Genomic DNA, 25,389 nt, shown 5'->3' with positions numbered 1-25,389 from the left:
AAAGATTCCAATTTTGCAGCTGGCATGTTATTAAGGCAACTATAAAATCCTACCAAGTTTAGTCAACCAGCTCTAGTCTAACTAAAGTTGAAGTTTTAATTGCTACATTTTCTTATAAAGATATAGGTTGTTCACTTAGATATACAATATAATATTTCCTATGAGAAGAAATTTAATCTTGTATTATATAAACCTTATTTGCAAATATACTTTTTAACTCATAAAGGTCTCTTATTTCAGTGAGGAGGAAAGTTTGGTTTTGTTTTTTTTAGTTTACCTAATAATACTTCCTAAAAATGGCATAACCATACAATGTTAACTATACCAATGAAAATAATCCTGTAGTAGCTTTTAAAAATCTAGTTTCAAAAAGGCTGTCATAAATAAAACTACATACTACTAAAAATATGACTCATTATTTTTGTGTCCCTTCTGACATATACAGATGAATTTGGACCCCCAAAAAATGTTTTTTCCAGTGTATCGAAAAGAAATATGAAACATTTTAAAGAGGGGAGAGAAGCAGCTCTGCTTCATTAATAGACCAATTCCTACTAATATTTAGAGCAAGACTTGCTTCCTTTCTTTTTATTGTGAAATATAAAAATATGATGTACTAAATGTACTTTAATGGGCATTATCTTCTGTAACTTAATTCTATTTTGACATCTTAGACAACTATATTACTTAAGTTTTTAAAAACAGGAAAATAAAGACAACTCTGAGTTAGAGTATAAAAACTGAATAAAATTTATGACAAATAAGAATGCAGATTTCAAAGACAAAAACATTCTCACAATCCAAACAAATCAAAATTTAAGTGCACGGAATTGGTATCACTAAGTGAAAACTTTCTTCTGACTTGTACTCTGGTGGTCTGAATGCTCCTAAAAATATTGTGGCAGAGTTTTAAAAACAAAATTTGCGATAAAAAAACACATATAACCTCCAAACTTGAGGTAACTATAGTAGATTGCAAAATAAAGATAAATTTAACATTCAAACAAAATCTGAAAGGATAATTTTGATAAAAAATACAAGTAAATGCTGCACAAGTGCTCAAAAGATACTCATTATAGCACTAGCAAAAACTTAGAAACAGCCAAATGTCAGGATGGGCTACATTTATTTGATTTTCATACACAACCATTAAGAGCTAAGCTACCATTTTTAATGGCTACCTATTCATTCTTCCAGAATTGACTTTAATTATTTCTTCTTTTTCATATGATTACACTTCTTTATAAACAACTGTATTAGACATCCTTACAGATATATATATATATATCTTTGTACAAGAGATGTTAGTCCTGGGGCTTCCCTGGTGGCGCAGTGGTTGAGAGTCCGCCTGCCGATGCAGGGGACGCGGGTTCGTGCCCCGGTCCGGGAAGATCCCACATGCCGCGGAGCGGCTGGGCCCGTGAGCCATGGCCACTGAGCCTGCGTGTCCGGAGCCTGTGCTCCGCAACGGGAGAGGCCACAGCAGTGAGAGCCCCACTTACCGCAAAAAAAAAAAAAAAAAAAAAAAAAAAAAGAGATGTTAGTCCTTTTGTTTCCTTCAGATAAATACTTAGAAGTGTAATTTTTTATTACAAAACTGAGATGGTGATTTAAAAAGTTTTAAGACAATTTTATGGGCATTTCTAGTGATATTAACTATTCTTCCAAAAAACCCAAGTAGTCAAAGTTTGTCTTTTGAAATGTAAGAATTCCCCCCTTTGTTAATTATACCCTATACTTAACACACACACACAGTTAACTTATAACCTAAAGATCGTATAAATTACTGTTGATAAAAGTGGGTGAAACCACTTATCACTACATAATCTCTATGCTTCCATCTTAATGCTGTATTTCATAAAGCAGTAAGTCCATCATAAAACTTTGTACTTTACGCAACGGCCTTATCTAAACACACGCATTATGTGTCCTTCTTAGGCTTCAATCCATGAAAATCCGCTAGGTAGTACCAGCCACTATAACACCAACCAATCATTCTAAACTTCGCTATCAACTGGGCTGAAGCTTATTTAACGTGTTACCAGAAATTAAACAGCATTAAGATTGCTAGGTAATGAACAAACTGTTGCTGTCATTTCATTTTCCTGTATTTCGTCTTTATAAAAGCAAAAATATTAAGGACTATAATATTCTTTTCTTCTGGAAGTTACTGGAATAAGAATGAGGTAAGAGGCTAAATGTTTCATATTTATTTACTAAGTTTAATTCTAGAACACAATGAAATTTGGGGGAGCTCTATTTTTGATTTAATTCTATACTTATGTTTTGAAGATGACAGGAAACAATTTTGGAGAAATTTTTATTTGATGAACATTATCAAACTTTTTCACCAAAAGGTCATTACTATTAACATGAGCAAAAATTTGAGGTAGCTAAAGCTAACACCCAAACTTGAAAATCCTTGCCTGCTTCTAGTGAATTTCTCACAATTTCCAGAATTTGGGGGCTAAGTTTCCTAAATGCATGTTAACTATTGCATTAATACTCTTAAATTGATTAAATGGTCTGAAATGGAAGAAATTTAACTAACAACCTCTTTTCCTTCCTAGGTGGCAAATGTTTCTATACTTTATCTTTTTTATGCTAAAAAGTATTTGTTTTATTAATTAGTAATAGATTTCCACCTAAATTATAAAGGCATTATATTACAGATTAAGAAAAATGATCAATGATGTTAAAGTCAAAAATGGAATTATTTCTTGAGAAAATACAAAGTGCAAATGAGAACATTAATTCAAATAAAAATTAAACATCAGAGTTTCAAATCTATCCATCTCTCAGCTTATTCAGAACATGAATAAATCAAGATTTTCTTCTGTGAAACTAGTATCCTTAAGAGAGAATTTATAGACTTTCATCAAGAAAAGCAGAAAGGGGCTTCCCTGGTGGCGCAGTGGTTGAGAGTCCACCTGCCGATGCAGGGGACACAGGTTTGTGCCCCGGTCCGGGAAGATCCCACATGCCGCGGAGCGGCTGGGCCCGTGAGCCATGGCCGCTGAGCCTGCGCGTCCGGAGCCTGTGCTCCGCAACGGGAGAGGCCACAACAGTGAGAGGCCAGCGTACCGTGAAAAAAAAAAAAAAAAAAAAAGGAACCTTCTGATCTGCTTAATGGGGTCATCAACTGTAACAGCAACTCCATGTGGACTGTGCACCAATTTCCAGTGGAGATGCTGTTACTTTTGATGGCTACCAACTCACTTCAATGTAGAGGCGTATTCAAGAAAGACAAAAAAAATTATGGTCACTTGAGTCTCATTTGATTAAGGAGGAAAAAGAAGACAGCCTTTCATGCCGTCTTTAAAAATTGACAAAGAATTAACATCCATTTTTAAAAATTAACTGTTATGTCACTTAAAGGACCAAAAATGGAAGAGGATTAGAGTCATTATTCAGAAATGGTGTACAGGAAAATGACCTATGAATTGACAGACAGTATGGTTGTTTGTCTGTCATTTCTGTAGGCCAATATTCTGTATATCTCTGTGACTTCAGAATCAACTACACCATGCAAGCAACACAACGGCAGATGCACAGAAAAGAATCTGTTACATACCATGTAAATGTATTGACTATAAATAAAACATAAATGATACCTAAAGAAAATCTGCTTCTGTTTCTCTGACAAAGCTCACATTTATTTCACCTAGGTCACTGACCAATCCATCTATGTACCATTTTATTGTAGTGATTAAATAATGGTCAAATAAACCAGCTTGCTCTACTTACTAATACGTACATTGGTCCACTTGAATCACTTCAAGGAAACACCCTAAAAATCCTGCTCTCTAAATATGGAAAAGAATGAGGAACAATGGCAGCGTCTTATAAAGGTTTCCTTAAAAGAAAACTCTCCAGTGTGGAATTTTAAGCAATTCTTGTGTAAACTTATCTCAACTTTAATTCTTAGTAAGGGAAATAAGATATTAGTTTTTATGTGAGCTCTAAATTTTAGAGCTCTAAATTTTAAGAACAACATATGCAACAATATTTAGGCCAAACAATCTTAGCTCCAAGTTGTAATAATATTGCAATAGCCTTAAAATCACTTCCTGGTCTCTAACCTCTAGTTTCTTTTCCTAAAACATACCGTGACTCTTCATGCCTACTTAAAAGTTTAAATTCCTTAGCCTGGTATTTAAGACTCACTTCAATTTGCCCCAATCAATCTTTCTTAGGTGTTTATCTTTCTGTTCCCCTCACACAACCTGCAGCCCCATTATGGTTCCTGTAAACATGCTATGTTTTCCCCACTCTGGGTCCTCAGCTCCTAATCCCACCACCTTCCCCCATTTGCCACCTAATCCTCCAGGCCCTACTCAAATGCCATATCCTTTATAACTGAAGCAAATGAGCTGTTTTAGGGTTCAATATTTGTTCAAGGCAGAGCCTTTAGTTCTTCCCTCTGAACCATGTTGCCATAAGGTGTCAGATTACCCATGAAGCAGTGATACAAGGAACATTTCAAAGTGAAAAGGAACCTTCACACCAAGGATACTAAGAACTAACTAATACTGGCTAAAGGTAATTAAAAAAAAAAAACCAACAGTGTAGTCAACAATTTAAAAAAAACCTAAAATGCATATACTCACAAAAGTACCACCTAAAGAAATACTAATAATGTTGACAATGAAAAGCAGAACCTTTTTACAAAAATGATGATGAACCCCAAGGTAGGACATTCAACTCCGTCATCTCTCCATTACTTAAATTCTCCATTACTTGCTGGCATCCATGCCTTCAAAACTCTCACTAAATCCTCAACTGATGAAATGTGAAAATACCAAAACACAGTCAAACTCTTTGCTCATGTTCTAGAATAACTTAGTAAAATGTCCAAAACAAAATTACTCCAAAAAAATGATAACCGAGGATGTATTCGCAAAAGAAATGATTAATATTCCCCTTTCCACATCTGTTAATAACAGCAACAATACTGAGAGCCACCTTAATTTACTAGAAGATAAACTAGCTAGATTATCAACCTCATCAAGAGCAGGGACCATGTCAGTCTTGTTTACTGCCTCAAAAAAGGGTCTAGTATATGATTAGGGAAAACAATCTTCTTTTTACTGTATAAGCTTTTCTACTCTGAATTGTTCACTAGGTTCATGTATTATCTTTCCAAATTAAAAAAAAATTAAGGAAAAAAGAAATAACTAGGAATGTAATCATCACTAGAGTTAATTATGTGCATTCAATTATATTATAGTTTCTTAAATTTTAAATTACCTATACAATTACCTAATGCCATTTCTACTGAGAGGGAGCGTAGACTCGGAGTGAAAGACTGACACTAATTCCTGAAGAAAAATCACATACTGGGCTCCACCACTCAACACTGCTTATCTCTGGGCTCCTGACACCTTATCCCAGCACAGGGCACAGTCAGGGATAATGAATTCTCATAGGAAAATATTCACGGTCTTTGCTTCTACGTATCAATACTGAAAAAATAATCCAGTGTTTGTTAAAATTTCATCCATCTGAAAGGATCTTTCTGAAATTTATATTTTACTCCCCTCAAAAAAGATAGCCAGTTTAGAATATTTTATTTAACATATATCAAGAGTTTTCAATAGTCCACTATTTTTCCATTTTTGAAGAAAATACAACTCACTTTAAAATGTTGAAAATTTTAGAAAGAGTTCTACCTGTTGATCAAGAATTCATCTTTTGTCTTATGATGAAACACAGGAATTGGAACACCCCAAACTCTTTGCCTTGATATACACCAATATGGCCGCCTGTCCATCATTTCAACCATGGCATTCAGTGCTGATCCAGGAATAAATTTCACTTTTTTAAACAATTCCTGCAATTGATTCACAAATCAAGTCCAGTGAGAGAAAGCAGAACAAATTTTCTAGAACTGCCACTATTTATCCTAATACAGTTCTTTATTTTAGAGGTTTATAGTCATTTACATGCCCCCTTCCCCCACCAAAAAGAAACTAATCTAAAAACACCATAGATTTCAGAGCAAATGAGACAATGTTAAAATAGGACCACAAATGATCTAATAAATAACATCCAGAGCAGACTTCACCTTTGGAGGATGTGACAAGAAATTTTATACTAATTTCCAAGCACCCTAGATCAAAACTGGTAATAACAGGTTTAGTAGAAGTATTATACTTTATTAAACTACAGTTAAAATCAATTCAAACTTGATTTCAATAATTCTTCTTTAAATGCTTAAGAAATAAGCTACTATCTTAGGTGGACAAACAAGGACTGCAATGTAACCTAATTTTACATAGCATGGTTTACAACATAGAAAACACTTTCTCAAAATAAGTTACTTCCTATTTACTGGCTGTCTCTCAAGGACTCTCCTTCCCTCCACCTCCCGCCCCCAAAAGTTGTAAACTACTAGCATTTGCTTTCATTTGTTAATTACCAAGAAAAGAATTGTATAGCAAAAATGTTTAAAAATATCCGTAAGTGAAAATATAACTTCATTTTAAAAAGTCTCAAAGAAAGTCTCTCTACCCATCAATAAAAACATTTTTACATTTTTAGAGCATGTTTAAACAGTTTCCTCGCTTACCTGAACCACCAGAAATCCCCTCCCCCAAAGCCCTTTGTAGCACCACCTACTGGTAGAATGGCAACATTCGCAATTTATTTTGATTAAAAATTGAAACGTGATACTGACTTGATATTTGATTTTGTTAAGGAATAACTATTATTTTTTTTAAGTGGTAAAAATGGCATTAAAATTATGTTTTAATTCTAAATGTCAGATATACATGATGAAATATTTATGGAAAACATAATGCCTAAAAGTTGCTTTAAAATAATCCAATGGGTAGGAAGTGTAGATAATGGGTAGGGATGCAGATAAAAATAAAATTGGCAAAAAGGTGATTATTGTTGAAGTTGGGTGATGGAAACATGGCAGTACATTATTCTCTCTATTTCTGCGAGGAACAACTGAAAATTTTCTATAAAGAAGTTAAAAAAAAATATGGCTTCAGCGTATTGCATCAGCATCAGACTCAGATGTTCTGCAACAAAAATCCGTGCAGAGCTGAAAGTTACAAATTATAACATTTACAGGTAAGAAAAACAGCCTTCACAGAAATGTAAAAAACAGAAGAAAACAAACGGTCCATAGCACAGTTATCCACTCTACATGAATGTAGAAAGCATAAATTGCTTGCATAGCTTTGGCACGGACCCCAGATTGCCATGTCAACAAATGAACCAACTAATATTAGCAATGTTACATGCAAGCTGTAAAGCAAAATATCTGTATACTCAGCCTGGTTACCAAATATATATTTGAGTTCTTTCATTTAATAGAATCAAGTTGTTCATGAGATATACACACACACAGATACATAAACGTATTGAATGAAAGAGCTCAAATATATATTAATATTTAAAATGCCAGTTATAAAATATTTGTTAACTCAAAAGAAATAGCTTTTCAAATGAACTGCAATTTCAATTTTAAGGAAGCAAAGAGTTTTAAAAGAGTTTTGCTGAATGCCCACTACGTGCCAGACACTGTTCTGGGAACTTTTATTCACTTATCTTGTGAGGTAGGCATTATTATCACTTTTATACAGATGAGGAAACTGAGGTTCTGAGAGGTTAAACAATTTGCTGAAGTCCTAATTCTATGCTATTTTCACTACACTGGGCAGGAAATTAGAGCAAGTTAAACTCTTTAAGCATGTATAATGAAGGGATGGAAACCCAAGGTCCTTCCAGATCTAAAATTCTACAAGTTTATGAAACCAAATAATAATAGCATTAATCCCTTCTACTCCCAAAACCCTACCCCAACCTCACATGTAAACCTTTCATACTGAGGGAATGATAAACCCAGCCCTTACAGTAGGATGCCTTTTATACCTTGGCTGTAGTCTTAATATCCGTGATATTTACAAACCACTGCTTGCTGGCACGAATAACTACTGGTTTCTTAGTCCTCCAGTCATAGGGATAGCTGTGTACCAATTTTTCCTCTTTCAACAAATTCTTTGCAGCCTGAAGCATCTTTATAACTTAAAAAACAATTAATAACAATTTACATTAGACACAATTAAAAAGCACTATGAAAATCCTAATAACTCTCTAAACTCCCAGGGAGTACTAAATCTGGGCCAACAGGTGACAGTAAGAGTAGCCATCTACCAGGTAGCAAAGGCATAATCTGGGAATCTCCGGGCAATAAAAGCAGAAACTGTAAAACCTTAATCAGACTCCAAATTATGCCACTCCCATGGCTCTTCTTTTCAAAGATGACAGAATACATCTAGAATTCTACATCTCAAATTCAGAGTCACAATCTTTCATACTATGAATCTTAAAATGGTCTCCAGGTAATCCAGAAGAAACCAGGTATACTGAGTTGAATTCTGTCCCCCCAAAAGATAGGTTCAAGTCCTGGCCCCTAGTACTTGTGAATGTGACCTTATTTGGAAATAGGGTCTTTGTAGATGTAATCTGCAATTAAGATGAGGTCACACTGGATTAGAGTGGGCCCTAATTCCAATGCCTGGTGTCCTTCTAAGAAGAAAGGACACACAGAGCAAAGAAGAACATGTTATAATAGAGGCAGACTGGAGTGATACAGCTATAAACCAAAGAATGCCAAGGATTACCAGGAGCCACCAGAAGCCAGGAAGAGGCAAACATGAATTTTTCCATAGAGCTTTCAGAGGGAGCAGAGCCTGGCCAACACCTTTGATTTCAGACTTCTTGCCTCCAGAACTGTGAGAGAATAAGTTTCTGTTGTTTTAAGCCACCAAATTTATGGTAACTTGTGACAGGAGCCCTAGAAAATTAATATACCAGATCTAATTAGCCTTAGTCTTAGTGTGGGCAAAGAAAGGTTTTCATAGTACCTGGTCCTTGGATCCATATTTATAGAAAGGCAGAAAGAAAACTCAAGACTGGAGGACCCCTAAAATTGTTGATACATCAACTATCCTATATGTATCAGTGATATAAGGGTTACAAACGGAGTGCGAGTGTCTGATTCACAGTCAGCATCTAGTCCCAAGGTTGATTTCATCCTTCCACAAAACTAACACTGCTGATGACTATCTTTATAGCCCTAAAATAACATCACTCTCTGTTGACTGCCTTGATTTCCTTAAACAAGTAGAGCAACTTCAAAGCAAAAGATGAAAAAGTGCCAAACTCCATTTTAAACCATGTGGCAAAATAAAATATAAATAAAATATAATTTTAGCTTTTTGTTTGTTGAAAGTACAAAATGAGAGAATTGTCAGCAAAGGTTACTTCTGGCTGCTTTTCAGAAAATACATATTTATGATACCAACATAAACAGTACTCACCCGCATCTGTTCCCTCTTCAAGAACAGCTTTGTTTTGCAGTTCAGGACCCGCAGCATCTGTGAAGACTCCATCTTCATTCACTAAACAATCCTAAAAAGAGTCATTTTGAACAATTAAAATAAAGTATCAAGACATTTCATCTTATGACAATATCTAGCAAAGCAGTATACTATATAAAACATCTCATTATAGTCTAGTCTTTCACTACACTGAAAAGTTGGATACTTCTTATTCAGTCAATCAGAATTTGTGAATTTACACATTTAAATCACCAAAGGCAAAATGTATTATTAAAACATACACCTAAAGTTTAATTACAAAAAGTAACAAAATATACTAAAAACCTCAATTTACAGATCTATGGCAGTGTACATACATTGTGACGACTTTGAGACTTGCCTTTAGCTAAATGGAAAAACTTGCTAAGTAACTGACGTGTGTAAAATAAATTTAGAGAAGACTGTTTAGTCTGAAAAAAATTTAAAAACCGGCTCTTTTCAACTATTTAGTAAAACCCACTTGCCATTTTTCAGGGATTGAAAGTAATTTGTCTATGTGACTTAATACTTGGAAAAAAAAATGCCTCCATTTCCTATGCATTCTTCAATTCTAACTCTGGGACAATTTTGTGCTAATTCTGAGAAATCGTTTTCAATTAGTATGAGTTAATGAGGCTTTGGAGGCTTATTGCACAGAAGCATTTCACAACTTAACTACGATGACAAAAATTATTATTATCAAAAGTAAAGACATTAGTTAGGGTTTATCGCTTTAATTCTTCAAAAGCAATAATTTACAAGGAAAAAAGAGGAGCAGTACCATGGACAAGTTGTGTTGAGAAGCTACACTGTAATCTTCCATACCATGAGCTGGGGCTGTGTGAACCAACCCTGTTCCTTTTGTCATGGTCACATGACTGGCAGGTAAAAGAGGAGACACCCTCTCAGAAATGAAAGGATGAGCACAAGTACCATTTTCCAAGTCAACACCTGTGCGGAAAGAAAGCCACAATTAAGAATTATTTTAGGGCTTCCCTGGTGGCGCAGTGGTTGAGAGTCTGCCTGCCGATGCAGGGGACACGGGTTCGTGCCCTGGTCCGGGAAGATCCCACATGCCGCGGAGCAGCTGGGCCCGTGAGCCATGGCCACTAAGCCTGCGCGTCCGGAGCCTGTGCTCCACAGCGGGAGAGGCCACAACAGTGAGAGGCCCCCATACAGCAAAAAAAAAAAAGAATTATTTTCTATAGCAATTCTTCTACCTCTTTAAGATTAGCAATAGACATCAGCTGAAAAGAGCAGAATCTGGGATAAGACTGGGCTCAAATTCTGGCTTTCCCTTTTATTTGTTCTGTGACCTTCAGGAATCTATAAAATGTGAACAATTACGGTTCCTACCTCAGAGGTCTGCTGTGAACATAAACTGGGTTAATGCACGTTAAGCATTTTGGGTACTTATCACAATACTTGCCACACTGTAAATGCTTTAAAATATTAGCAATTATTATAAAAAATAATCAAATGAATCCAAAAAAACTTCTCTAATTTATGTGCAGTTATGTACCTTTTAGAATAGAGGACAAAAAATTCTAGATCAACAGGTCAATGACTAGTACGTTCTAATACTATCTCTGCGGGAACGCATAGCTTTTCATAATGTTACCCTAAAAAGGTAAGAGATGATAAATAATACCCGACAGTTACTGGGCACCCACATGTACTAGACTCAACATAAATTCTTACCTCATCTTCATAATACTACAAAGCAGCTAACCTTATCCCCAATTTACAAATCAGAAAACAAGAAAATATAGGCCACGAATGAGAAGTATATATATTCCTCTGAAACATGGTGGCTAAAAATGGCAATAATTAATTTTTCACAAAGTAATAATTTGAAACAATAATGCAGTCTAGAAAAATGACCTTTAAATTTAACCTTAATACTTTCAAAAACCCTTTGAGAAGCCACTCAACTTCTGTAACCACATCTAACATGTCAAGGAAGTCTATTAATACCTTTTGCACTTAAAAAAGAGGTGGGCTGTGGTTAATAATACTGTGCTGTATATTTGAAAGTTACTAAGGGATTAGATCTTAAAAGTGCTCATCACAACAAAAAAAATTTGCACCTATGTGTGATGATGGATGTTAACTAGACTTATGGTGATCATTTCACAATATATACAAATATTGAATCATTATTTTGAATGCCTGAAACTAATATAATGTTATATATCAATTACATATCAATTTTTTTAAAAAAGAAGTGAGAGAGGTGTATGGAGTAAAGAATATACTGGAGCCTCTAAGTTACCTAATGCACCAACAAGGTTCAAAGGGTATTAAATATTAAACATTCTGGAGCTTCTTTCATGCCTTTGACATTAAAAACCTTTTGATTTTTGTTAAGTTTGTTTAAACCTCTAACTGGCTTATATCTAAAGCAGTGCATTTTGAGGGCTTCCTTACTTTGCTAGACAATCTTTCCATTTTTGAGTATCTATTCTTATGATTTTTTTTTCTTTTGTAAGAAACTCAAAGATATATCATCCCTAAGGATCAAAGGTAATTTTAAACTTCCCTAGATTTCCATTATATTCCTTTTTTTTTTTTAACATCTTTATTGGAGTATAATTGGTTTACAATGGTGTGTTAGTTTCTGCTTTATAACAAAGTGAATCAGTTATACATATACATATGTTCCCATATCTCCTCCCTCTTGCGTCTCCCTCCCTCCCACCCTCCCTACCCCACCCCTCTAGGTGATCACAAAGCACCGAGCTGATCTCCCTGTGCTATGCGGCTGCTTCCCACTAGCTATCTATTTTACATTTGGTAGTGTATATATGTCAATGCCACTCTCTCACTTTGTCCCAGCTTACCCTTCCCCCTCCCCATATCCTCAAGTCCATTCTCTAGTAGGTCTGTGTCTTTATTCCCGTCTTGCCCCTAGGTTCTTCAGGACCTTTTTTTTTCCCCTGAGACTCCATATATATGTGTTAGCATACGGTATTTGTTTTTCTCTTTCTGACTTGCTTCACTCTGTATGACAGACTCTAGGTCCATCCATCTCATTACAAATAGCTCAATTTCATTTCTTTTTATGGCTGAGTAATATTCCATTGTATATAGGTGCCACATCTTCTTTATCCATTCATCTGCTGATGTACACTTAGGTTGCTTCCATGTCCTGGCTATTGTACATAGAGCTGCAATGAACATTTTGGTACATGACTCTTTTTGAATTATGGTTTTCTCAGGGTATATGCCCAGTAGTGGGATTGCTGGGTCATATGGTAGTTCTATTTTGTAGATTTTTAAGGAACCTCCATACTGTTCTCCATAGTGGCTGTATCAATTTACATCCCCACCAACAGTGCAAGAGGGTTCCCTTTTCTCCACACCCTCTCCAACATTTATTGTTTGTAGATTTTTTTTGATGATGGCCATTCTGACTGGTATGAGATGATATCTCATTGTAGTTTTGACTTGCATTTCTCTAATGATTAATGATGTTGAGCATTCTTTCATCCACAGTTATATTTCAAAATCAGCCACTATTTCAGAAGTCCCAAATTATAGCTTACTAAGGATCCTTTTGATAGAAATGCTATCTTGGGAATAACTTTCAGAATTTATTCAATTTCCTTACTAAAATCATATATCCCAAAATAAGTGTATTTATTTCCTTCCTTGCTCCTTTCATCAAATCAGATAAAAGTAATTTTCAATAATTTAATTTTGAATAAAATTCTAGAGGGAAATTTGTACATTATATGTTGTACAAAGGGCATCTGTCTAATTTTCCACTGGGTATTTGCCAAAAATGTTGTTTTTAATCTATTGTGCCTTTGTCAATGTTCACATTTTCTATACTCCTATCATGTTCAATGCATATTCTCCTTCAGTTTAATTAATGTAAAATATATTCTAGAAAGGTAGAGGCCATATCTGTTTTGATTCACAATAAGAAATCTTCAGCAAGGTACTAAACTAAGATCAACCCAATATTTTGATGACTTTGATGGTCAGAATACCTGTAAATCCTTACCGGAAAATGTTGAAATAACCTCAAATGTTGTTTCCAAAGTAGAAGCAACAGATGTTACTTTATCTGCAGCTAAAACGTAGAAGTCTCCAGATTTGGAACACTTCACGACAGCATACCTAAAATAAAATTTTAGGAGTAAATTACTAATAATGAAAAAAGAAAAACCACAGATAACATTTTAAATGTTTTACATTATTTTAGAAAAACTAACTTTAAGATCAAAAAAGTACTATTTTCAAGGGACTTCATTCCTTACATTTCTGTTTTCTTTTCCAAAAAAGGTAGAAATAAGGTCTTAAGTAGAATCCTCTAAAGCTTAATAAAATCTATATGAACTGAAACTTATAATCTTTTTTTTTTTTTTTTTTTTTTGTGGTACGCGGGCCTCTCATTGTTGTGGCCTCTCCCGTTGCAGAGCACAGGCTCCGGACGCACAGGCTCAGCGGCCATGGCTCACGGGTCTAGCCGCTCCGCGGCATGTGGGATCTTCCTGGACCGGGGCACGAACCCGTGTTCCCTGCAATGGCAGGCGGACTCTCAACCACTGCGCCACCAGGGAAGCCCTATAATCTTTAATCTATATGAACTAAAGCTTAATAAAATCTATATGAACTAAGTTATAATTCACTAATTTTAAAAGGATAATAAGGATTAAATAAGATCAAAATAATGCTAAAAATGGAATTGATCCTATTTATGAATAAAACAAAAATTGCAATAATATACCTACTTTGATTCTGGCATATAACAAACAGCCTGATTGGCTGGAATTGTCCAAGGCTGGGTGGTCCAGACTAAGAAACTAACAGGAGATGAACCATCTGTGAAAATAAAATTTCAAATATGCTAGCAAATCAAATGTTATAATTCCATAACTTTAATAAACTCAAGCAACAGATAAATCTTACCTATAAGTGATGCCAACTTAGGAGAAGGTTTCAAGAGAGGAAATTTTACATATACTGAGCAACTGACATGCTCTGGATTATATTCAAGTTCTGCTTCAGCCAATGCAGTCCTAAGGTTTAAAAATATTAAACATAAATATTTGGAACCCTCACAAAATTCTCCCCTTGAATACCAAAAAGACATAAATACCTTGATGAGGGAGACCAAAACACAGGTTTATAAGATCGATAAATCAAGCCCTATTAAAGACAAAGAAAAATGAAAGCTGGAATTCTGTAACACATATTTTAACATACTCAAAGAAAAAAAAAGACTTTTATTACCTTATCATACATTTCATAGAAAATTCTCAACTGTCTGGCTTCATATCTTCCATCAAATGTATAGTAGCAATTATTCCAATCTGCCATTATTCCCCAACGAATAAATGCCGATTTCTGTTTCTCAATTGCTGCCTTGGCGAATGATCTAGCTAAAAACAATAAAGAAACAAAAAGCTTTTGAAAACAAATTAATTCAAATTCTTAAACGTGGTTTAGCATGTATCTCTCTAAATGCACGTATTGTACACAATTTAGACTATAAAAATTTTTAATAGGAAAATTATCTGAAAGTTAAAGTGTTCAGAAGATACCTACAACAAATTTTAAAATTAACTAAACTTTCAAAAGTTAAAATTTTGTTACCATCTCCTCTATTATTGAGAGATCATAAAATGGCCTTACTTTTAGAAAAAATAAACTGGAAAAGTTATTCTTCATATTTCTCAGTTTAAGAAAAGGTCAGAGAACAATTCTTATTTCATTATATATACGCACAAACAAAATTAACCAGTACAACCAATAATACTCATTCATAAGGAAGTATGAAATCTTCACAATCATATCCAACTATAAAATAGTTTAGGGACTTCCCTGGTGGCACAGTGGTTAAGAATCCCCCTGCCAATGCAGGGGACACGGGTTCGAGCCCTGTTCCAGGAAGATCCCACATGCCATGGGGCAACCAAGCCTGTGTGCCACAACTACTGAGCCTGTGCTCTAGAGCCCGCAAGACACAACTACTGAGCCCGAGAGCCACAACTACTGAAGCCCATGTGCCTAGAGCCCGTGGCCTGCAACAAGAGAAGCTGCCACAATAAGAAACCCATGCACCACAACGAAGAGTAGCCCCCGCTCATCGCAACTAGAGAAAGCCCGCACACAGCAGTAAAGACCCAAAGCAGCCAAAAGTAAATAAATAAATAAACACTGAGGAGCCCTTAAAAAAAAACAAAAACAGTTTAACATATAAGAACAGAAGGGGGACTTCCCTCGTGGCATAGTGGTTAAGAATCCGTCTGCCAATGCAGGGGACCACGGGTTCGATCCCTGGTCCAGGAAGACCCCACATGCCGCAGAGCAACTAAGCCCGTGCGCCACAACCACTGAGCCTGTGCTCTAGAGCCCATGAGCCACAACTACTGACCCCTGTGTCACAACTACTGAAGCCTGTGCACCTAGAGCCCGTGCTCCACAACAAGAGAAGCTACCGCAATGAGAAAACCGCGCACAACGAAGAGAAGGCCTGGCTCGTCGCAACTAGCGAAAGCCTGTGTGTAGCAACGAAGACCCAATGCAGCCAAAAAAATTAATTAAAAAAAAAAGAAAAAGGATAGAAGAGTCCTCCCTGACACATTCTATGGAAGGAAAGGATCACAAAAAGAGATCTTTTAAAACAATTTTTAATTTAAAATTTACTTTTGGTTTAGCACCTAAAACAGGTCAAGTCCTAGCCAAGAAAGTAAATAAAAACATTGACCAAAATCATAATTTCAACAAAATGTGAAGACTAAAGAACTGAAAAATGTACTTGGATATGTTCACAAATCTTTCCTTCATTTCTGAACATAAGTTCTCATAAAAGTCAATTACACAAAATCTTAATTTTCTTTGACACAAAGTGGTTTCCAACAGATGTCATTATAAGCGAAAAACAATAGCAAAAACCAAAAAACAACAGGTGTCTTTGATAAAGCCCTGACTTTTCCAAGGAAGCAGTGTTTACAAATACCATTTTAAAACAGAAATAGAGATTATTTACCTTTCTCTCTAATTTCCATAGCTGAAAGATTCTGAGCTTTTCCACCAAGTTCTGATAATACTTTTATTTCAATGGGTAAGCCATGACAATCCCAGCCTGGCACAAAATGTATTTTGGAACCTCTCATCATATGGTATCGGTTGGCTATATCTTTCAAAATCTGCAAAGATAAAACGATAATCATCATTCACACATAAAGCATGTGGCCTACAATTTATATTCTCTTAATATCATTTTAAAACACTAAGAAAACCTAATTTTAATAAGATTTATATAGAATTATCTATTAAACCTACCAACTCCCTCAAGTTCTACATAAACACAAGAGTAACAAATACCTGATTTTTAAAATGCCATTAACTCCCCCAGAAGGAAGTTGAATTATAAAAGATTCTAAAGTGAAAAACATTACATCCACATTTACTACTTTGTTTGTAAAGTTGGAGTATGCAAATATGCAAACCATATTACCTTTTTAAGAAATGATTTGAGGGCTTCCCTGGTGGCGCAGTGGTTAAGAATCCACCTGCCAATGCAGGGGACACGGGTTCAAGCCCTGGTCTGGGAAGATCCCACATGCCGCGGAGCAACTAAGCCTGTGTGCCACAACTACTGAAGCCCACGCGCCTAGAGCCCATGCTCTACTACAAGAGAAGCCACTGCAATGAGAAGCCTGCACACCGCAACGCAGAGTAGACCCCACTCGCCACAACTAGAGAAAGCCCACGCACAGCAACGAAGACCCAACGCAGCCATAAATTAATTACTTAATTAATTATTTTAAAAAAGAAATAATTCGAACTTTCTAAATATCAGAGTACAAATTTGCTTTACTCTTTTGAAAAAAATTATTAATGTGAATAATCCAATATTATGTATATTTAGTTAATAAATATCATAGAATCAATGCAGAATTTATAATGCACTCAGAGTATGAAATATCACGGTTAACTTTTGTTTTTTTTTTGGCCACACCTCACGCAGCATGTGGAACTTCCCTGATCAGGGATCAAACCTGAACCCGCTGCAGTGGAAGCATGCACGGAATCTTAACCACTGGACCACCAGGGAAGTCCATGGTTAACTCTGTTATTACTAAAATCCTAAATAAAACAATAGACCTCTTCACTTAGTATAGTTCTAGAACTGTTTCTCAGCTCATTTTAGATAGTAGGGGGCAGCAGAGTCTTTTAAAAAATATATTACCACTAAGAAATGGGGGCGGGCTTCCCTGGTGGCGCAGTGGTTGAGAGTCCGCCTGCCGACGCAGGGGACATGGGTTCGTGCCCCGGTCCAGGAAGATCCCATGTGCCGCGAAGTGGCTGGGCCTGTGAGCCATGGCCGCTGAGCCTGCGCGTCCGGAGCCTGTGCTCCGCAACGGGAGAGGCCACAGCAGTGAGAGGCCCACATACCGCAAAAATAAATAAATAAATAAATAAATAAGCAAGCAAACAAACAAACAAATAAATAAAAATTTAAAATGGGGGCTCAGGGACTTCCCTGATGGTCCAGTGGTTAGGACTTCGCCATCAATTGCAGGGTGTACAGGTTTGATCCCTGGTCTGGGAGCTAAGATCCCACATGCCTCTTGGCCAAAAAACCAAAACATAAAACAGAAGCAATATTGTAACAAATTCAATAAAGACTTTAAAATTGGTCTACATCAAAAAAAAAAAATCTTAAAAAAATAAAAATAAAAAATGGGGGCTCAAAGACAAAGGACAGATTTGGCTCCAAGCTTAACTCCTTCTTCCCAAAACTGAACAGTGCAGTAGTCCAGAAAAATATTTCTTCCTTTCCATGTCTCTCAAAAGTAGAAAAGATAATACACATTCTTCCCACTCACTCCTTCTTCCACGTAAAAGTCTTTCAAACTTCTTACCAAAGGGCAGGGGGGCCTTGTGATCTGGGTGGTAGTCATACTGCATAAACATTCATCTACTGATATATACTTAAGATCTGTACACTTTATGTTATGTATATTACTTAAATCAATCAATATAAATAACATCCTTCCCACTTATCCCTTTTCAAAGTTATTTTATTTATTTAATTATCTGTCCCTTTGTGAGAAAATATAAACTCCTGAAACCAGAGATTCCATCTGTCTTCTTCATCCATAAACTCCAAGCATTTAGAATGGTATGTGGAACTATTCTAAAGTACTTACTGAATAAAGGAATGCATGCATATATGTTCTAGACTGTGATGTCTTATACAGTAGTCACTAGCCACCAGCAGCTAATGAGCATCAAAACTGACTAGTCTAAATTGAGATGTACTATAAATATAAAACATATACCAGATTTCCAATACTTAATACCCCAAAAAAGAATGTGAAATATTTCCAACAAAATTTACAATGGCTATATGTTAAAATGATGGCTCAGATATGTTGAGCTAAACATAATATTAAGATTAATTTCATCTATTTCTTCTGAAATATTTTTATGTGGCTTCTAAAAAATTTAACTTACCTATGTGGCTCACATTTGTAGCTTGCAACATTTCTACTTTACAGTACTGCTTATCCATCACGTTAACAGAAAGGCATCATTTAAGCTACTTTTAATTAACGAGAATTTTAATTTAATCATGAGCTAGTAATTAACAATGTCCTTAATAAGGAAAGACAGAAGCCTTTATTAGAAGCCTCTAGTAAAAGAAACAGCAGGGATGCAACAGGAATATGTTCCTAATTGCTCAGTATCAAACATTACCCTCCTCCTCTCCAAACAAGTTCCTCCATACTTTAAAAGCCATTTGTCTCTTTTGGTCATGACAGTCCTCTCTGCCCTCATTTCTCCTTTTGTTTTTCATTTTCCTATCACAATACTCGTGTAATCCTTTGTTTAACAGACAAATATTTGAATGCCTGCAATGTGCCAAGCACTGTCCTAGGAACCTAGAGTATGGCAGTAAACTGGAGAAACAAGGTCCTTCTTCAGATGGAGGAAGACAGAAGATAAACATATTCACTCACTATGAAGTTAAAAGCATGGCAAAGGGTTTGAAAGAGGCATGTGGCTGGTGGTGGTGGCATTATTTTACAGGGACATCAGTAAGCCTGAAGAGATGACATCTGAACAGAGATATGAAGGAAATGAGGAAGGCAGCCATCTGAACATCCGGGATGTATCCCAAGCAGAGAAAAACAAGCAAAACTATACATGGCACTGTCTGAGGAAGAACAAGAACTGTTCCTCCTCTAGTTCCAAAGTGCCCATGGTCTTGGACAGAGCCTCCAACTAGGCACAGAAGAGACCGTTTTGTGGGGTGCCTCAGTTTTTCAGAGAATTACTCCTCGATCCTTAAGCCATGTGGAGCCTACTGCCCTCCATTCCAGCTGTAAGGGTGAACACATGATCCACTGCAGCCATCAACATATTTTATCCCCAAGTCCAAATTGATTACTTCGGGGATAGACTTGTGACCCCAAACAGGCCAAGTACTTGTGTAAGAACTGTTAGAAAAGAAAGGATGGAAGAATGTAAGCCTGAAAATGTTGGGAAATGAGGGGCGGGGGTAAAGGTGAGGGTACAGACATCAAAAGGGGGAAAGGCTGCCTAAGAGTGAAAGTGAGAGAAAGCAACCCCTAATATTATCTTGAGTCCCTGGGTGCAGCCATGCACGGAGCTAAAACTACCATTAAAACAGTCAATAAATTCCCTTTTTTGATTAATCCACATAGAGTTGGCTTTTCTTTTCCTAGGAACCAAAAGAATCTGGAACAGTAGAGTTTTGTTTTGGACTTTTATTATAATATACAGTCTCATTGAGTGTATTAAAAACAAGAAACTAGGCTATCTTTCTCAAATTAATTTAAAGTGTCTTCACTTAACATATGCAGCAGAAAGTTCCAGAAGAAGAATGGAAAAGTCAGCCTTAAATAATTTAAAATAGAAGAAATGACTTAAAAGCAACAACTTTAAAGCAAAGATAATACCTATTCAAGCTTCTGTGTGGTAAACAACAATATATTAGACTAAAGATTAGTCCAGACACCTGTTTTGTCTTATTGATCTGAACCACAACCAGATAATACTGCAGGATACTCCTAATGGATAGAGCAATTCAGTCCTCAGTCTTCCTCTAAATTTTCTTGACTATTTAAACTCATTAACTTTCCAGATTTACTTTTTATCCATTAAGAACATTTAAAAATTTTTTCTGTAAGTGACGGCCTTCCTTTGCCAGAGAGGTATCAGTGAAAACTAGCTAAAACAGAAAGTTCTAAATAAGATGCCAAATCTCACAATACAGAAAATGCCAAGGTTTCAACAAAAATTCACTCATACCCAAAACCAGGAAGATCTGAAACTGAATAAAAAAAGACAGTCACTAGATAACCAAGACTGAGACAAGAGAAATGTTAGAATAACCTGAAAATGACTTTAAAGTAACCGTGATAAAAATGCTTAAATGACCAACTGTGAACCCACTTGAAAAACATGAAAAAAGAGAAAGCCTCAGCAAAGAGTCCGTAGATATCCAAGAAAAAGTAAATGGAAAACGTTTTTTCTTATATTTGATAGCACAATTTTACTGAGCTACCAAATGCAAATTTTAAAAGAGAAAATAAGTGAAATAAAAAGTTCTGTAGGGCTTTCCTGGTGGCGCAGGTGGTTGAGAGTCCGCCTGCCGATGCAGGGGACACGGGTTCGTGCCCTGGTCTGGGGGGATCCCACATGCCGCGGAGCGGCTGGGCCCGTGAGCCATGGCCGCTGAGTCTGCGCGTCTGGAGCCTGTGCTCCGCAACAGGAGAGGCCACAACAGTAAGAGGCCCGTGTATCGCAGAAAGAAAGAAAAAAAAAGTTCTGTAGTTGGGCTCAACTACAGAATGGAGGGGAAAAAGGGAAGAACCACTAACCTTGAAGTCAGAACAATAAACGACCCAATCTAAAAAGAAGAGAGAAAAAGGACAGAAAAAAAATATCATGGAGCTGTGGGACTATAACAAAGATTTAACTTCGGTGCCACTGCTGCCCTGAAAGGAGACTTTTTCAGAGCTGAAAAAGGTACACAAAAAAATAATGGCTGAAATCTCCCCAAACTGCCATGAGACATAAACCTATAAATTCAAGAAGCTTAACAAAATCCAGAGGAAAAATCCAAAGAAATCCATGTCAAGACACATAATCATTAAATTTTTGAAAATAAAAATGTCTTGAAAGCAGCTGGAGAAAAATGACATGTTGTTTATTAGGGGAAAAATAATTTAAAAGACAGCAAAGTTTTCATTAAAAAACATGGAGGCCAGAAAGAAGTGGAACAATATTTTTCAAGTGCTAAGAAAAAACTATCAATCCAGAATGCTATATACACTGAAAGTATACTTCAAGAATGGAAAGAAATCAAGACACTATCAGATGAAGGAAAACTAAAAGGATATGTGACCAGCAGACCTACCCTAAGGAATGGCTAAAAAAAACTGTCTAAACAGAAAAAAAAACAATAAAGCAGAGATGCTGAAACATCAAGAAGGAAGAAAAAGTATGGTAAACAAAACTATGGGTAAATATAATAAACGTTCCATTTCCTCAAGTCATCTAAATTATGTTTCACAGTTGAAAAGATAACTGTCAAACACTGTCTTATATGGACCAAAATACATGCAGAGGAAATATGTAAACCAAGCTAAAAGCAAGGGAAGGAAAAAAGATATAAAGGGACAACATGCTTCTAAATAATCCATGGATCAAAGAACTCTGAAAGGAAATTTTAAAAATACGATAAGATGGGGCTTCTCTGGTGGTGCAGTGGTTGAGAGTCTGCCTGCCGATGCAGAGGACATGGGTTCATGCCCCAGTCCGGGAAGATCCCACATGACGCAGAGCAGCTAGGCCCGTGAGCCATGCATGGCTGCTGAGCCTGCGCGTCTGGAGCCTGTGCTCCACAACAGGAGAGGCCACAACAGTGAAAGGCCTGCGTATCACAAAAAAAAAAAAAAAAATACGATGAGATGAATAAAAATGGAAATTCAACATGACAAAATTTGTGGGACACAAGCTACAGGAGTGATGACACAGAAATTTATAGCAATAAAATACATACATTAGAAAAGAATAAAAGTCTGATCAATAATATAAAGTCTTATCTCAAAAACTAGAAAAACAAATGAGCCCAATGCAGGCAGAAGCAAGGAAACAATAAAAAAAAAACCAGAAATTGATGAAATTAAGAACAGAAAAATAAAAGAAAAATCAATGCAACAGAATTTGACTTCAGGCATGACAGTGTAAAAAAGCTACATGGACGGGATTGCCAGGAAAACTGGTGAAAATAATTTAAAACCCTAATCATTTAAAGCTTCTGGAGGGACTTCCCTGGTGGCGCAGTGGTTAAGAATCCCCCTGCCAATGCAGGGGACACAGGTTCAGGCCCTGGTCCGGGAAGATCCCACATGTCACGGAGCAACTAAGTCCATGCACCACAACTACTGAGCCTGCACTGTACAGCCCGTGAGCCACAACTACTGAAGCCCACGCACCTGCAGCCCATGCTCTGCAACAAGAAAAGCCACAGCAACGAGAAGCCCGTGCACCCCAACAAAGAGTAGCCCCCACTCGCTGCAACCAAGACCCAACACCCAGCCATAAGTAAGTAAATAAATAAATTTATATTTAAAAATAAATAAAGCTTCTGGAAATGGTCCTAAGGGAATATAGCAAAGGAAGAAATATCTAAACAAGAAAAATGCCATGAAAGTTTGGCAAGAAAAATGAGAACCAAGACCACTCCCTCCCTCCAGCCTGCCAGCTCTGTGAGGCCGACTCCACTCCAGACCGTGCAGCCAAGGACACAGGGATCCTGGGGAGAGCAGGGGGTCGGCATTTATGATCCTGTCCACCTACCTGTTGCTGAGGCTACAAGGTCGAGATTCTCTACTTCTAAGACCCCACTCATGGAACAGAAACTGTACCGTGTGTGAGAGTCTGCTGGGAATACTGGAGCTCTAATCACCCTTGTTTGGGCTCATGAAATGGTGGTTCCACACCCGGAAAGGCAGTTCAAGAAGATCTCAGGCTACTGACCCTCCCCACGGGTGCTCAGCTCCAAAAGTCGGGGTGTCTCTCACACAGAAGTGTAATTTCCCCCACTCCCAGTTCCAGAGCCCTGCCTGGCAGGTTCTGCCCGGGGGAAGGAGAAGCGGGCAGTAAAACAAATAGCTCTTACTCTCCTCCCAGCAACAGAGCAAGGAGAGGTTCAGGCCTAAGAGGGCTCTGAACAAGAGTAGAGGCTGTGGTGGAAGGTAATTGGGAAAAGGTTCATAGATTCAAGATGACAGAGCTATACTCTAGGCCAGCTCATTTGCAGGAGAGAAGATGGCTGGGAGGAGTCCTCCTGAGATCAGAACAAGAATCAAAGACTGACCTCAGGAACCAATACTTCAAAGGACCCCAAATTTGATTGAATTAGTCTACAAAACAGTTTATGCCCAAGGGCATTGTTGAAAACAACAGAGCGAAGAGCTGGAAAATTTCAGAACAAAACAGATGGGTGTTGGCAGGGAAAGAGGATGGGAGCTCTGCCCAAACCACTATCCTCTGAGGGTGACTGAGCATACCCAAAGCTGCTCCTCCCTGGGAAACAACATCAGAGGCTTAACACTAGAGAAACACGGGACGGGGTGGGACCAGATCTCATGAAAATAACCCTGCCAGTCACCAAACATATAAACAAGCAAATTACAATGAAAAGCCAGGGCAGGAAGCAGGCAGTGGCAGAAAGACCAATATACAGATTTATTATATTACTAGAATGCCTAATTTCCAAGAACAAAAAAAATTACAAGACATACAAAGAAACACAAAAGTATGGCATATAAACTGAAAAGAAAAGCAGGCAACGTCAACTACCTATGAGGGCAACCAAATGTCAGGTTAACAGAAAAAGAATTCAAGACTGCCATTATAAACATGTATAAAGGGGAATTCCCTGGCAGTTCAGTGGTTAGGACTCGGCACTTTCACTGCTGTGGGCCTGGCTTCGATCCCTGGTTGGGGAACTAAGATCTCACAAGCCACTTGGCATGGCCAAAAAAAAAAAAAAAACAATGCGTAAAGAACTTAAAAGGAAACTAGGATTAAAGAGATAAAGGGAGGAATGATAATGATAATAATGTCATATCAATAGAAAATATCAATAAAGAGACAGAAATTGCTATTTTTGTTAAAAAGACCAAAAGGGGAATTCCGGAGTTGAAAATAATAGCTGAAACAAAGAATTCCCTAGAGGGGCTCAACAGTATATATGAACTGGCAAAAGAAATAACTAGTGAATGTGAATACAGAGCAACAGAGATTACATAAAACAAAGAAAAAACAGAAAAAAGAACAGAAAAAAAAGATCAGAGCCTCACAGAAATGTGGAACATGCATATTCAGTATACGAACATAATGGAAGGAATGGGAGTTTCAGAAGAAAGGAAAGGAGCTTAAAAATATACAAAAAAAAGGGGGACCTTCAAGATGGCGGAGGAGTAAGACGTGGAGATCACCTTCTTCCCCACAAATACATCACAAATACATCTACACGTGGAACAACTCCTACAGAACAGCTACTGAATGCTGGCAGAAGACCTCAGACTTCCCAAAAGGCAAGAAACTCCCCTCGTACCTGGGTAGGGAAAAAGAAAAAAGAATAAACAGAGACAAAAGAATAGGGACGGGACCTGCACCTCCGGGAGGGAGCTGAGACGGACGAAAGTTTCCACACACTAGGAAGCCCCTTCACTGGCAGAGACTGGGGTGGGGGGTGACGGGGGCGGGGAGGGGGGAAGCTTCGGAGCCGCGGAGGAGAGCGCAGCATCAGGGGCGCGGAGGACAAAGCGGAGAGATTCCCGCACAGAGGATCGGTGCCGACCAGCACTCACCAGCCCGAGAGGCTTGTCTGCTCACCCGCCGGGGCCGGCGGGGCTGGGAGCTGAGGCTCGGGCTTCTGTCAGAGCGCAGGGAGAGGACTGGGGTTGGCGGCGTGAACACAGCCTGCAGGGGGTTAGTGCACCAC

General features: G+C 37.3%; 1 protein-coding gene across 2 annotated transcripts in view; it reads right to left on the bottom strand.

Moving 5' to 3' along the window:
* IARS2 (isoleucyl-tRNA synthetase 2, mitochondrial) overlaps window positions 1-25,389 on the bottom strand; it is a 68,161-nt gene that overhangs the window by 24,164 nt on the left and 18,608 nt on the right. The window contains exons 1-11 of one of the 2 annotated variants that reach the window (XM_079929482.1): window positions 24,845-24,961; window positions 16,381-16,540; window positions 14,622-14,770; window positions 14,488-14,537; window positions 14,298-14,407; window positions 14,120-14,210; window positions 13,390-13,505; window positions 10,159-10,328; window positions 9,339-9,429; window positions 7,888-8,039; window positions 5,673-5,833 (exon numbers count right to left, since the gene is read on the bottom strand). In XM_079929482.1, the coding sequence (XP_079785608.1) occupies window positions 5,673-5,833; window positions 7,888-8,039; window positions 9,339-9,429; window positions 10,159-10,328; window positions 13,390-13,505; window positions 14,120-14,210; window positions 14,298-14,407; window positions 14,488-14,537; window positions 14,622-14,770; window positions 16,381-16,510 (1,220 nt within the window). In that variant the 5' untranslated portion in view covers window positions 16,511-16,540; window positions 24,845-24,961. Of the gene's footprint in view, window positions 1-5,672; window positions 5,834-7,887; window positions 8,040-9,338; window positions 9,430-10,158; window positions 10,329-13,389; window positions 13,506-14,119; window positions 14,211-14,297; window positions 14,408-14,487; window positions 14,538-14,621; window positions 14,771-16,380; window positions 16,541-24,844; window positions 24,962-25,389 lie in introns of those variants that run through there. The other variant, XM_079929481.1, reaches the window with a different exon arrangement.

This window comes from Stenella coeruleoalba, assembly GCF_951394435.1.
Source record: "Stenella coeruleoalba genome assembly, chromosome: 1".
NCBI lineage: Eukaryota > Metazoa > Chordata > Mammalia > Artiodactyla > Delphinidae > Stenella > Stenella coeruleoalba.
Note: the sequence above shows the minus strand (reverse complement) of the source record. Positions and strands in the feature narration are given on the sequence as shown.